The sequence below is a fragment of the Carcharodon carcharias genome, chromosome 15, assembly GCF_017639515.1.
Source record: "Carcharodon carcharias isolate sCarCar2 chromosome 15, sCarCar2.pri, whole genome shotgun sequence".
NCBI classification, from domain to species: Eukaryota; Metazoa; Chordata; class Chondrichthyes; order Lamniformes; family Lamnidae; genus Carcharodon; species Carcharodon carcharias.
This window is the reverse complement of record NC_054481.1, coordinates 59,799,005-59,811,630: the sequence shown is the minus strand read 5'-3', so window position 1 is coordinate 59,811,630 and position 12,626 is coordinate 59,799,005. Positions and strand designations below refer to the sequence as shown.

The 12,626-nt window shown below is 43.4% G+C and overlaps 1 protein-coding gene across 10 annotated transcripts in view; it reads right to left on the bottom strand.

Moving 5' to 3' along the window:
- Positions 1–12,626, bottom strand: part of LOC121288670 (trinucleotide repeat-containing gene 6A protein-like) — a 184,802-nt gene that overhangs the window by 21,704 nt on the left and 150,472 nt on the right. For 5 of the 10 annotated variants that reach the window (XM_041207375.1, XM_041207379.1, XM_041207377.1 and 2 more), the window contains one exon: positions 7,035–7,175. In XM_041207375.1, the coding sequence (XP_041063309.1) occupies positions 7,035–7,175 (141 nt within the window). Of the gene's footprint in view, positions 1–2,674; positions 2,716–5,656; positions 5,893–7,034; positions 7,176–12,626 lie in introns of those variants that run through there. The other 5 variants (XR_005945407.1, XR_005945408.1, XM_041207382.1 and 2 more) reach the window with 5 other exon arrangements.

Sequence of the window (12,626 nt, the reverse complement as noted above, 5' to 3'; positions counted from 1 at the left end):
CGCTTTCTGCCTCCACCCCTTTTTGAATAATGGAGTTTGCTGGCTTCCAATCTAATGGGACCTTCCCCAAACCTAGGGAGTTTCAGAAAATTAAAACCAATGCATCAACTATCAAACTAGCCACTTCTTTTAAGACCCTTGGACGAAATCCATCAGGATCCAGGCACTTGTCAGTCCGCAGCTCCAACAATTTACTCAGTACTTCTCTGGTGATTGTAATTTTCCTGAGTTCTTCCTCCCTTCCATTTCCTGATTTATAGCTGCACCTGAGATGTTACTTGTATTCTCTATAATGAAGACTAAAGCTAAATATCTGTTCAATTCATCTGCCATTCCCTTGTTTTCCATTATCAATTCTCCAGAGTCACTTTCTATAGGACCAACTTTGCTAACTCATTTCTTTTTTTTAAATTAAAGAAACTTTTACTATTTGTTTTATATTTGACTAGCTTTTTCTTGTACTCAAATTTTCTCTCCTTATTTATCTTTTAGTCATCCTTTGCTGTTCCTTATATTCTGCCCACTCTTCTGGCCTTCCACCAGTCTTTGCACAATTATTTTATTTTTCTTTAAGTTTGATACTATCTTCAACCTTTTGTTAACCACAGATGGTGAGTCCATCCCATGGACTTTTTCTTACTCGTTGGAAAGTATCTAGTCTGTGTATTCTGAAAGATCCCCTTAAATGTTTGTCACCGCATCTCTATTGACCTATCCCTTAACCTAATTTGCCTAATTTTAACCAGCTCTGCTTCAATACTCTCATAATCGCCCTTATTTAAGTTTAAACACATAGTCTTGGACCCTCTTTTCTCTCCCTCAAACTAAATGTAAAATTCAATCATATTCTGGCCGCTGCTACCTAGGGACACCTTCATTATGAGATTAATTATTCCCATCTCATTGCACAATACCAGGTCTAGTATAGCCTGCTCATTGGTTGGGTCTAGAACATGCTGTCTAAGAAACTATCCCAGAAACATTCTAAGGGCTCCTCATCTCAGCTACCTTTGTCCATCTGGCTTTTTCCAGACTATATGTAGATTAAAATCTTCCATGATTATCGCCATGCCCTTCTGACAAGCTCCTATTATTCCTTCCTTTATGCTCTACCCTATCACATGGTTACTATTAGGAGGACTGTATACGACTCCCATAAGTGACATCTTGCCTTTACCATTTCTCATCTCTAGCCAAACAGTTTCCACATCTTGGCTTCCTGAACTTAGGTCATCCCTCTCTATTGTGCTAATGCCATCATTAGCAAACAGAGCCACCCCTCATCCCTCCACCCTTTCCTTGCTTCCTGTCCTTCCTAAATATCCTGTACTTTTTAATATTTAGGCCCCAATCCATATCCTCTTGCAGCCAGGTCTCTGTAATGGCTATTAAATCATATTTATTTATTTTTATGTGCACTCGGTTCATCTGTTTTGTTTCAAATGCTTCATGCATTCAGATACAGAGCCTTTAGTTTTACCTTTTTATTCTTTTTATAACCTCTAGTCTCATCTGTTGATTTACTGTTAGATTTGTACTCTCTATCCTTTCCTGTCATGGTCTGCTTTTCATTTCCTGTATATACACCTTTCTCTTTTGTCATGTCTCTACACATTGATTTACCAAATCTTCTCAAATTTGATCCCTTGCCCCCACTACTTAGCTTAAAACTCTCTCTACTTCTCTAGTTATGCGGCTCACAAGAACACCGGTCACAGCATGGTTCAGGTGTATTCTGGTGGTAGTGCCCCACAAACCAGAACCCACTTCTCCCACACCAGTCTTTGGGTCATGCATTCATCTCCCTAATCTGATTTGTCCTAAGCCAATTTGCACGTGGCTCAGGTAATAATCCAGAGATTATGACCTTTGAGGTTCTGCTTCTTAATTTGGTGCCTTTGGAGAGTTGCCTTCTTGGTCCCGCCTATGTCGTTGGTACCAACATGGACCACGACAACTGGGTCATCCCCCTCCCACTGCAAGTACCTCTCCAGTCCCAAGCAGATGGCCCGAACCATGGCACCAGGCAGGTTTGGGCTCATGCTCTTTGTTGCAGAGAACAGGGTCAATCCCTCTGACTATACTACTCCTACCACCCCTATATTCCCATTTGAATGGCTCCCTGTACCATGGTCAGTTAGCTCATCCACCTTGCAGCCCCCAATCTCATCCAAACAAGCTGAAAAAAACTCAAACTGTTGGACAATTGCGAAGGTCGAGGCTCCTGCACTCCTCCCCTTGCCTGCTTCACTTGCAGTCACACCCTCCTGTCCCCGACCACTGACCAAATCAGAAGACCCTATCCTAAAGGGTGTGACCGTCTCCTGGAATAAAATGTCCAGGTGATTGATGTGCCGCAGTGTCTGCAGCTCAGCCTCCAGCTCAGTAACTGAGAGCCGGAGTTCCTGCAGCCACAAACATTTACTGCAAATGTGTCTGCCCTGGATCACAGTGGTACCCAGAAGCCCCCACATCCTGCAATCGCAGCACATCACCTGCCCTGCCATCTCCAATATGTGTTGATTAATGAACAATTGCTAATTAATTAATATAAGTAATACATCTTACATTTCCCAACAGGTTTTGGCTCTGCCTGTAAACTTTACAATACAGATAAAATAATACAGTACTTACAATACTGATAAAACTAATAATACCAGTTACTGGTTTACCTGCTTCTTCTGCTGCACCAAAGTGAAAATCAAATACTGGAGGCTGAAAAAGAGTACAAGAGAAAAAGCACCCCCTTGCCCCCCAGCACACTTTACTTCTTGCAGTAAACCTTACCTAAAGCCCCTCTTTCCCCCATGCACCGAATTCCTACTTTGAACCAAATGCACTCACTCGATCTCTGTCTCACTTGAGCCGAAGTCTCCCCTCACTGACCGTGAGCCTCTTACTTCATTGGTTATAAAGCACTTCAGGCTATCTTGAGGTCATGAACGATGTTACAAATGCAAGACTTTGAGTAGCACACAACTGGTGCTATAATTCGAGATTGGGAGGGCAGTGAACAAGGGTACAATCAAAAGAGAACGGAGAATCGGAAAGTAGGTTGGGGTGAGTATACTGGTAAATCTTTAGTTTGGTGTAAAGTTAGACTTGATCGATTCATTAATTTAAAAAATACAGCCAATTTGACAATTTATCATATAATTAAAACCAGTGCTCAGTCAGATCTAGGGGATAGAGATGAAATTAAGTTTGAATGTTTCATTAAGTTATAATCTAAGGCTCAGTTAACCTTCTGATACAATAAAGTGACATCAGCGTAGGAGAAACAGCCATTGATAAGTTGCTGGGGAGTATTTATTTAAGTAGCAAGTTTGATAGTCTATTAAATAGAGGCACAGCAGGACAACTCAGTCCTGTGGAGTGCATATCCTTTCCCATGTAAGAAATCCAGGGCGCTTCTTGTGTCCTGGATAATCAAATGCACAGTAAGTGTCATCAACTGCAGCAGCTCGAGCTCCTGGTTTCAAGCTTCAAGGATAGCACCTTTATAGATGTGGTAACCCTGTAGCTTAAGGGTATGGAGGCAGAGAAAGAATGGGTGCCCACCATGCAGTCAAAAAGCCCAGGCAGATTGTACAGGAATCCCAAGTGCATCTCACTCTCCAACCACTGAATACTGGAGAGTGATGGTTCAACTGGGGAGTGCAGCCAAAGCCAAGTCCATGTCACCACAGCTAACTTAGCTGCATAGGGGTCTAGGAGCAAGATTGGAAAAGCAATAGTGATGAGAGATTCAATAGGGGAAGAGACTAGCATTTCTGTGGCTTTTTAAAAATTATTTCACAGAAGAATGGCTAAGCCAGCATTTATTGCCCATTCCTAATTGATCTTGAAGTGGTGGTGGTGAACTGCCTTCTTGAACATATGCAGTCTATGTTGCAGATGTGAATCAAGGATTCACCTTGGTGCTAGAGTCAAGTATGCCACAGAGGCCAAAGAGCACTCAGAGAGGAGGGTGTACAGTTAGCGGTCACGGTCCATTGGTAGAAAAAGGCATGAGGTCCTGCAGGCAAGAGTTTAAGGAGCCTAGGAAAGAAATAGCAAGCAGGACCTCAAAGGCTGTAATCTCCAGATTACTCCCAGTACCACATGCAAGTATGTATAGAAACAGGAGGATAAAGCAGACAAACACGTAGCTAGAGAAATGGTGCTGGCGGGGGGGCTTTAAATTCCTGGGACATTGGGACAAGTTCTGGGGAAAATGGACCTTTACACATTGGAAGGTTGGATGGGTTGAACAGAGCTTGGACTAATGTCCTTGAGGGGCAATTTCCTAATGCTTTTGAGGAGGGTCTAAACTAACTTGGGAACCAGGAGATAATGTTACAGAGGAAAACCAACGTGGGAGAGACAGAGTACAACTGCAGAAAAGAATAAGGTAGTAGGTGGGGTCCAGGGTACGAGGGAATGTAGTCAGGTCTAAATTAGGGCCACTGTACATGTATGTGAATCTGCAGAACGTGGTCAGTAAGATTGTTGATCTGCAAGTGCAGAAGGGCACGTGGAAATATTACGCTGTGGTGATAATGGATGCCTGGCTCAAAGGAGGGTAGGACTGGGAACTAAATCTTCCAGGATACAAGGTGTGCAGGAAAGATAGGGAATGAATAAAGGAGGAGGGGTGTGGCATTGATAAAGTAGAACATTATAGTGTTGAAGAGAGAGGATATCAATACAGGTACCATTATGCTGCTGGGTGTATTCCACAAGCTACCAACTAATGGGAAAGATATAGAGGAACAAATTTGCAAGGCAATTACAGAGAGGTACAAGGATTACAATGTTGTAATAATGGGGGGCTTTAACTAACCTAATATACACTGGAATAGTAACTGTGTAAAAAGCGAGGGGAAAAGTTCCTAGAGTGTGTTCAGGAAAATTTCCTACATCTGCATATTTCCTGTCCAATGAGGAAGGAGGCATTGCTGGGTCTGGTTCAGAGGCATAAGTGTCAACTGGGGAACATTTAGGGGGCAGTGATCATGGTATCATAAGATTTAGGTTGGCTATGGAAAAGGACATGGAGTAATCCAGACTAAGAATAATTGATTTGGGGAGGGCCAATTTCAATGAGTGAGAATGGATCAGATAAATTGGCAGGCAAGACTGTAATTGAACAATGTGCTGCCTTTAAAGAAGAGGTAGTTCAGGTCCTGTCAGGGTGCATTCCCACCAGGGGGAACAGTAAACAAATCCAGAGCTGCGTGGGTAATGAAAGACAGAGTAACATGAAGCAGAAAAAGGATGCAAGTGACAGGTGTCAGGCAGATAGGAAGAAACTGTTACCATTGGGGAAAGGATCGAGAACCAGAGGACTCCAATTTAAGGTGACTGGCAAAAGAAGCAATGGCAACATAAGGAACAACTTCTTTATATGCAGCGAGTAGTTAGCTTTGGAAGGCACTGCCTGAGTGTGTAGTGGAGACAAATTCAATCATGGCTTTCAAAAGAGAATTGGATATCTATCTGAACAGAAACGATTTGCAGAGCTACAAGCAGGGGAGTCAAACAAAGTGGGTTGCTCTTGCGGAGTGCTGGCACAGGCACGATGGGCTGAATGGCCTCCCATCTGTGTTATTCTATGTTAGGCTCTGGAACACAATTCAGTTTGCAATGAAGAAATGCATGCTTTACAATTTACCTTCAGCTGAACTTCATGTGTTGCCCATTCTCCCTCATGTCTGCCGTCACCAACCCTTCTCAAAAACCAATCCTTGACCTCATCGTCCTTGCAAATTACCACCTCGTCTCCAATCTTCCTTTCCTCTCCAAAGTCCTTGAACGTGATGCCACATCCCAAATCAGTGCCTGTCATTCCCGGAAATGTTTAAATTCCTCCAATCAGGTTTCCACCCCTGCCACAATCCTGTAAGGGCTCTAAAAGTCAGCAATGACAACCTATGTAATTGCGACAAAGGCGAACTATCCCTCCACATCTTTCTTGATCTGTCAGCTTTTCTTCCCACTCTCGCACCATTACCTCTGTTATTTCCAAAGGATCCATCCTTGGTCCCCTCCTATTTTTGTCTACATGATGTCTCAATATCATCCAGAAGCACAGCACCAGTTTTCACACAGTCTTTACCTCACTATCACTTCTCTTGACTCCTCCACTAATGTTCAATTTTCATTCTGCTCTCTTAATATCCAGTACTTGAAGGCCGGGTATTTCCTCCAATTAAATATTGGGAAGACTTGAAGCCATTGTTTTCAATCCCCGCTCTAAACTCCATTCCCAGCTACTGATTCCTTCCTTCTCTCTGGCAATTGTCCAAGACCAAACCAGGCTGTTAGTAACCTTGGTGTCATATTTGATTCCAAGATGAGCTTCTGATCACATATCTGCACCAAGATTGCCTACCTGCACCTCTGTAACTTTGTCCTTGCCTCACCACATTTCCTGCTGAAACCCTCATTCATGGCTTTGTTACCTCTAGAGATTATTCCAATGCATTCTTGGCTGATCACCCACATTCTACCCTCCATAAACTTGAGGTCATCCAAAAGTCTGCTACCCGTATCTTAACTCGCACTAAGTCCCATCCACCTATTATTCCTGCGCTCACTGACCCAAGTTGGCTCCTGATCAAGCAGAGTTTTGATTTTAAAATTTTCACTCTAGTTTTCAAATCCCTCCATGGCCTCACCCCTCTCTGTCTCTGTAATCTTCTCCAGCCTCACAATCTTCTGAGATATTTGCACTCATCTAATTCTAGCCTCTTGAGCATCCCCAATTTTAATTACACTAACAGTGGTGGCCGTGCCTTAAGCTGCCTAGGCCCTGAGCTCTGGACTTCCCTCACATTGCTTTTCTAGCTCTCGACCTCACTTTTCTCCTTTAAGGCAGATCTAAAAACCCTACCTCTTTGACCAAGATTTTGGTCACCTGACCTGATATCTCTTTATGTGGCTTGGTGTCATATTTTGTTTTATAATGCTCTGTGCACTTTGGGACAGTTTACTTTAAAGGTGTTTTATAATAAGTTGTTGTTGAAGAACACATTGAGGATGACACTCACCATTGTTCCTGTCCCTGAGGAGGTCAAGATCCCGAGCAGTAGAGATCGATAGACTGGTCATCACACTGCCAGGAGTGACGTAAGGGTCAGTTTCAGGGTCAATGTTTTGATAACCTTTCCATGGCTCACCAGGGCGAAACTCTAGTTGGAAGAAGAATCAAACAGTAAATTTGAGTATTCCAGAGGGTGACAGATCCTGGGAAAACACAAACTTCCAAAAGAGGAGCCCTCTAAAAAAAAGGAACACAGGGCTCTGGGAATGAACACACAACCACCAGACCTCAGTGCGATGGTAGCTGGCCCAACCTGTGTCTGTTTCTCCCCCCTTATTTACTTTTAATTAACTTTAAAGAACCACAAGAATTTAATGATTGGAGGAAAAAGTCATTTGGCCCATCAATGACTTACACAAAGTCCACGTGTGATGAACTCAACTGCAAACTCCCCCTCCCTCCTTGCTCCTATCCAAACCCCTCACGATCCAGCAATCTCGCCGTAGCCCTCTGTCTGTCTTCCTGCTGAGCACTGATCCAGGCCTTTAATTTCCATTTCACAGACGCACAACCCTAATTTTAGCAAATACCCACCTGATTGATGCAAAACATATGAAAGGAGCAATATGAAAATATTTCACGGGTACTGTTTTTGTTGTTCTTTACAGGCTGCAGGCTAACACTGCTAATCGCGCCAGATGCTGGGACAATGTCATTCCAAAGGAATCATTCCACTCCTTCAGAGTGAATTGCAAGCACCTCCAACACAGCTGTAATCTATCCAACACCACATCCTTATGAAAGATCCCATGACAGCCACAGGAAAACCTGGGGCTCAATGAACCAAATGAAGTAGGAACTTTAAAACAATAGAAAACTATGCAATTCGCATAATAGAGGTTAACAACTGTGAATTCTGAAAGTCAAACTAAAGGAAAACAGACAAGAGACCCACTGGCTAGTTTACATCTGAAATTGACAGAGGCAGGGTCATAACAGCACAGGAGGCTACCATTGGGCCCACTGAGTTCATGCCGGTTCTCTGCATGACAATATAATGAGTGCCATTCCCCACTCAATCTCCATTGCCCTCCAATTTTATTTCCCTTAAGTGCCTATCTAATTTCCATTTGAAATCATTGATCATCTCTGCTTCCTCCACCCTTGTAGGCAGTGTGTTTCAAGTCACCGCCACTTTGTGGCTAGAACTGGGTGCAATACTCTAGTTGCGATCTAACCAGAGCTTCATAAAGGTTTAGCATAACTTCCCTGCTTCTGTATGCAATACCTCTATTTATGAAACCCAAAATCCCATAAGTTTTGTTGACTACACTTTCAATATATCCTGCCATCTTCAAGGATCTATGCATATGACATCGCCCCGCCCCCCCGCCAATCTCTGTCCCTCATCACATTTTGGAACTGCGCCATTAAGTCTATATTGGCTCTCCCTATCCCTTCTGCCAAAATGCATTACATCACACTTCATCTGCCACTTGTCTGCCCTTTCTACTAGCTTATCTATGTCCTGTTGCAATCAATAGGTAACATCCTCATTACTTGCCACACCTTCAGGTTTGGTATCATTGGCAAATTTTGAAATTTTTTGACTGTATTCTAAAAAGTAGTGTCCTAGCACTGACCCTTGGGGAACATCACTGTCTACCGTCCTCCAGTCTGAAAAACAACCATTTACCACAAGTCACTGTTTTCTGTCTTTAAGCCAATTTTTTATCCAAGTTGAAACTGACCCTCCTATTCCACGAGCCTCAGTTTTGTTATCAAGCCTTTATGTGAAATTGTTCAACTTTTTCTAAAAAAAAAAAATCCATACAAACATCCACTGCATCCCATCATCAAACACCCTTCCTGTTACCTCATCAAAAAATACAATTAGATTAGCCAAACATGACCGGCTTTAAAAATCCATGAGGGCTCTCCTTAATTAACTCAAAACTCTTCAAATGCCTGTTAATTTTTTTCCCCTGATAAATGTTTCTAAAACCTTACCCAACATAGGTGTTTAACTAACTGGCCTATAGTTACTAGGAATTCCCTTACACCCTTTCTTGAACATTCCTCCGACACCCACCCTGTATTTAGGGAAGATCGGAATATTATGGCATGCCCTTCCGCTGTCTCCACCCCCACTCCCCGTAGCAATGAGATGCAAGCCGTCCAGACCAGGTGACTGATCACCCAAAGCACAGCCAGCCTTTCCAGTGCACCCATCTATTAATTTTCACCCCATTCATTAACTCTACCATCTACATTTTTACCAATATTTTGTCAGCATCCTTTTCCTTAGTGAACACCGATACAAAGCACTCATTAAGATTCTAGTCTTGCTCTGTGTCTCTAAGCATACATCACCTTGGTCCTAAATAGGCCTCACCCCATCTCTTACTACCCACTTATTACTTACATGCCGATAGAGTTTTGGATTCCCTTTTATTTTTAACTGCCTTTCTATTTTCATATTTTCTCTTTGCAAGTCTTATTTTTCTCTTTACTTCTCCTCTCAACGTCATAGAATTGTTTCAGCACAGAAGGCAACCATTCAGCCCACTGTGTCTATAACAGCTCTACAAATGAGCAATTCAGCTAGTGCCATTCCCCCACCTTCTCTCTGTGGCTCTGCACATTTTTCCTTCACAGATAACAGTCCAATTCCAATTTGGTGATGACGACCACAACATTGTCCATAACAAGCTTAAATTGTACCAAGAAATAGACAAGTTGCAAAAAAATGTTTTGGATTGGGGGCGAGCGGGTTTTAGTAAAATAAGACAGGATCTGACCAAGGTAGACTGGGAACAGCTACTTGTGGGGAAATCTACAGAAGAACAGTTGGGGGGGTGGGGGGGGGCATTCAAAAAGGAAATGGGGAGGGTACAGGCTCAACATGTTCCCTCTAGGGTGATAGGAAGGAGTAACAAGCCCAGAGAACCATGGATGACCAGAGATATTCAGGATACGATGAGAAGGAAAAGAGAGGCTTTTAGTAGGTACAAGGGGAGCAAATCAGCGGAGGCATAAGTGGAGTACAGAAAGTGCAGGGTGGAGCTTAAGAAAGCAATTAGGAGAGCAAAGAGGGGAAAGCTCTGGTTGGTAAAAGTAGGGAAAATCCCAAGATATTCTATAAGTATATCAGTGGGGAGAGGATAACCAGGGAAAAAATAGGGACCAAAGGAGCAATCTATGGGTGGAGCCAGAGGACATCAGTAGAGTATTGAACAAATACTTCACATCTGTCTTCACCCATGAGAATGAGGATGAAGGTATGGAACTTGGGGAGAGAGACTGCAAGCTTCTTAAACAAATTGATATAGAGAGTGACATGGTATTGGAAGGCTTAAAAGTGGATAAATCTCCAGGCCCGGATGATGTGTCCCAGACTGCTGAGGGAGGTAAAGAAGGGGATCACGGGGGGCTCTGACCCAAATTTTGAATTCCTCTCTGGCCACGGGGGAGATGCCAGAGAACTGGAGAGTAGCTAATGTGGTTCCGCTATTTAAGAAGGGTTGTAGAGAGAAGCCAGGGAACTACAGACCAATGAGTCTCAAGTCAGTGGTAGGGAAACTATTGGAGAAAATTCTGAAGGACAGAATCTATCTCCAATTGGAGAGGCAAGGTTTGATCAGTAGATAGTCAGCATGGCTTTGTCAGACAGAAGTCACGACTAACAAATTTGATTGCATTTTTGAGAAGGTGACCAGGTGTATAGATGAGGGTAGTGCAGTTGATGTAGTTTATATGGATTTCAGCAAAGCCTTTGACAAGGTCCCACATGGGAGACTTATAAAGAAGGTAAATGCACATGGGATACAGGGTAATTTGATAAGGTGGATTCAAAATTGGCTTAGACGTAGGAGGCAGAGGGTGATGACAGAAGGATGCTTTAGTGACTGGAAGCCAGTGGCGTACCACAGGGATCTGTGCTGGGTCCCCTGTTATTCGTCATTTATATAAACGACATAGATGACTATGTGGGGGGTTAGATCAATAAGTTTGCGGATGACACAAAGATAGGTCAGGTGGCTAACAGCGAGGTTGAGTGTCTTGGGATACAATAAGATATAGACGGGATGGTCAGATGGGCAGATAAGTGGCAGATGGAATTTAACCCTGAAAAGTGTGAAGTGATACACTTTGGAAGGAGTAATTTGGCAAGGAAGTATTCAAATGAATGGCATGACACTAGGAAGTTCTGAGGAACAAAGGCACCTTGGTGTGTGTGTCCATAGATCTCTGAAGGCAGAGGGGCATGTTAGTGGGGTGGTGAAAAAGGCATACGGGACACTTGCCTTTATCAATCGAGGCATAGATTACAAAAGTAGAGAGGTCATGTTGGAGTTGTATAGAACCTTAAGTGAGGCCACAGCTGGAGTACTGTGTGCAGTTCTGGTTGCCACATTATAGGAAGGATGTGATTGCACTGGAGGGGGTGCAGAGGAGATTCACCAGGATGTTGCCTGGGATGAAACACTTAAGTTATGAAGAGAGGTCGGATAGACTTGGTTTGTTTTCATCGGAGCAGAGAAGACTGAAGGGGCGACCTGACTGAGGTGTACAAGATTATGAGGGGCATGGACAGGGTGGATAGGGAGCAGCTGTTCCCCTTAGCTGAAGGGTCAGTCACGAGGGGTCACAAGTTCAAGCTGAGGGGAAGGAAGTTTAGGGGGGGGATGTGAGGAAAAACTTTTTTACCCAGAGGATGGTGACGGTCTGGAATGCGCTGCCTGGGAGGGTGGTGGAGGCAGGTTGCTTCACATCCTTTAAAAAGTACCTGGATGAGCACTTGGCACTTCATAACATTCAAGGCTACGGGCCAAGTGCTGGTAAATGGGATTAGGTAGGTCAGGTGTTTCTCACGGGTCGGTGCAGACTCGATGGGCCGAAGGGCCTCGTCTGCACTGTGTGATTACCTTGTACTGTTTTGGTCTGGTTTTTGCTTGAAGAATTCACCCAACATGCATCAAACACTTTTTTTTGTTTCATCATATTTTCAATCTCCAAAGATCACCCATTGTTCTGTTAGTTTTGTATGTCAAACTTTGGTCCTATTTTTCCCTGGTTAGATCCCTTCCCATCCCACTGAAGTTAGCTCTATTGCAATTTAAACGTTCTACTTTAGTTTGTTCCTTTCTCTTCTCCATCACTGATCTAAACCTATGATAAGATGATCACTTTTACCCAAGTGTTTCTTGGGTTTCTTCACTTTTACCCAAGTGTTGAATTGGTCCACCTGGCCCAATTCATCCCCTAGCACCAGATCCAGCAATGCCTCCTTCCTAGTTGGAATGAACGTACTAGTAAGGAAGTCCTCCTCAACACATTTCAGAATTTCCTCCCCCTTCTTTCTCTTTACTCTAACATTATCGCAATTGATATTTGGGTGATTCAAGTCCCCCCAGAATCTGCACCTGCAGTTCGTGCACATCTGTGATTTCCCTTGCAGATTTGCTCCTCTATTTCTCTCACTATGGAGGCCTGTAGAATAATCCCGAAGCATGATCAGCTTCTCAACTCTAACCAAATGGATTCTGTCCTTGGCCTCTCAAGGACACCCTCTCTTTCCATTACTATATCTTCCCTA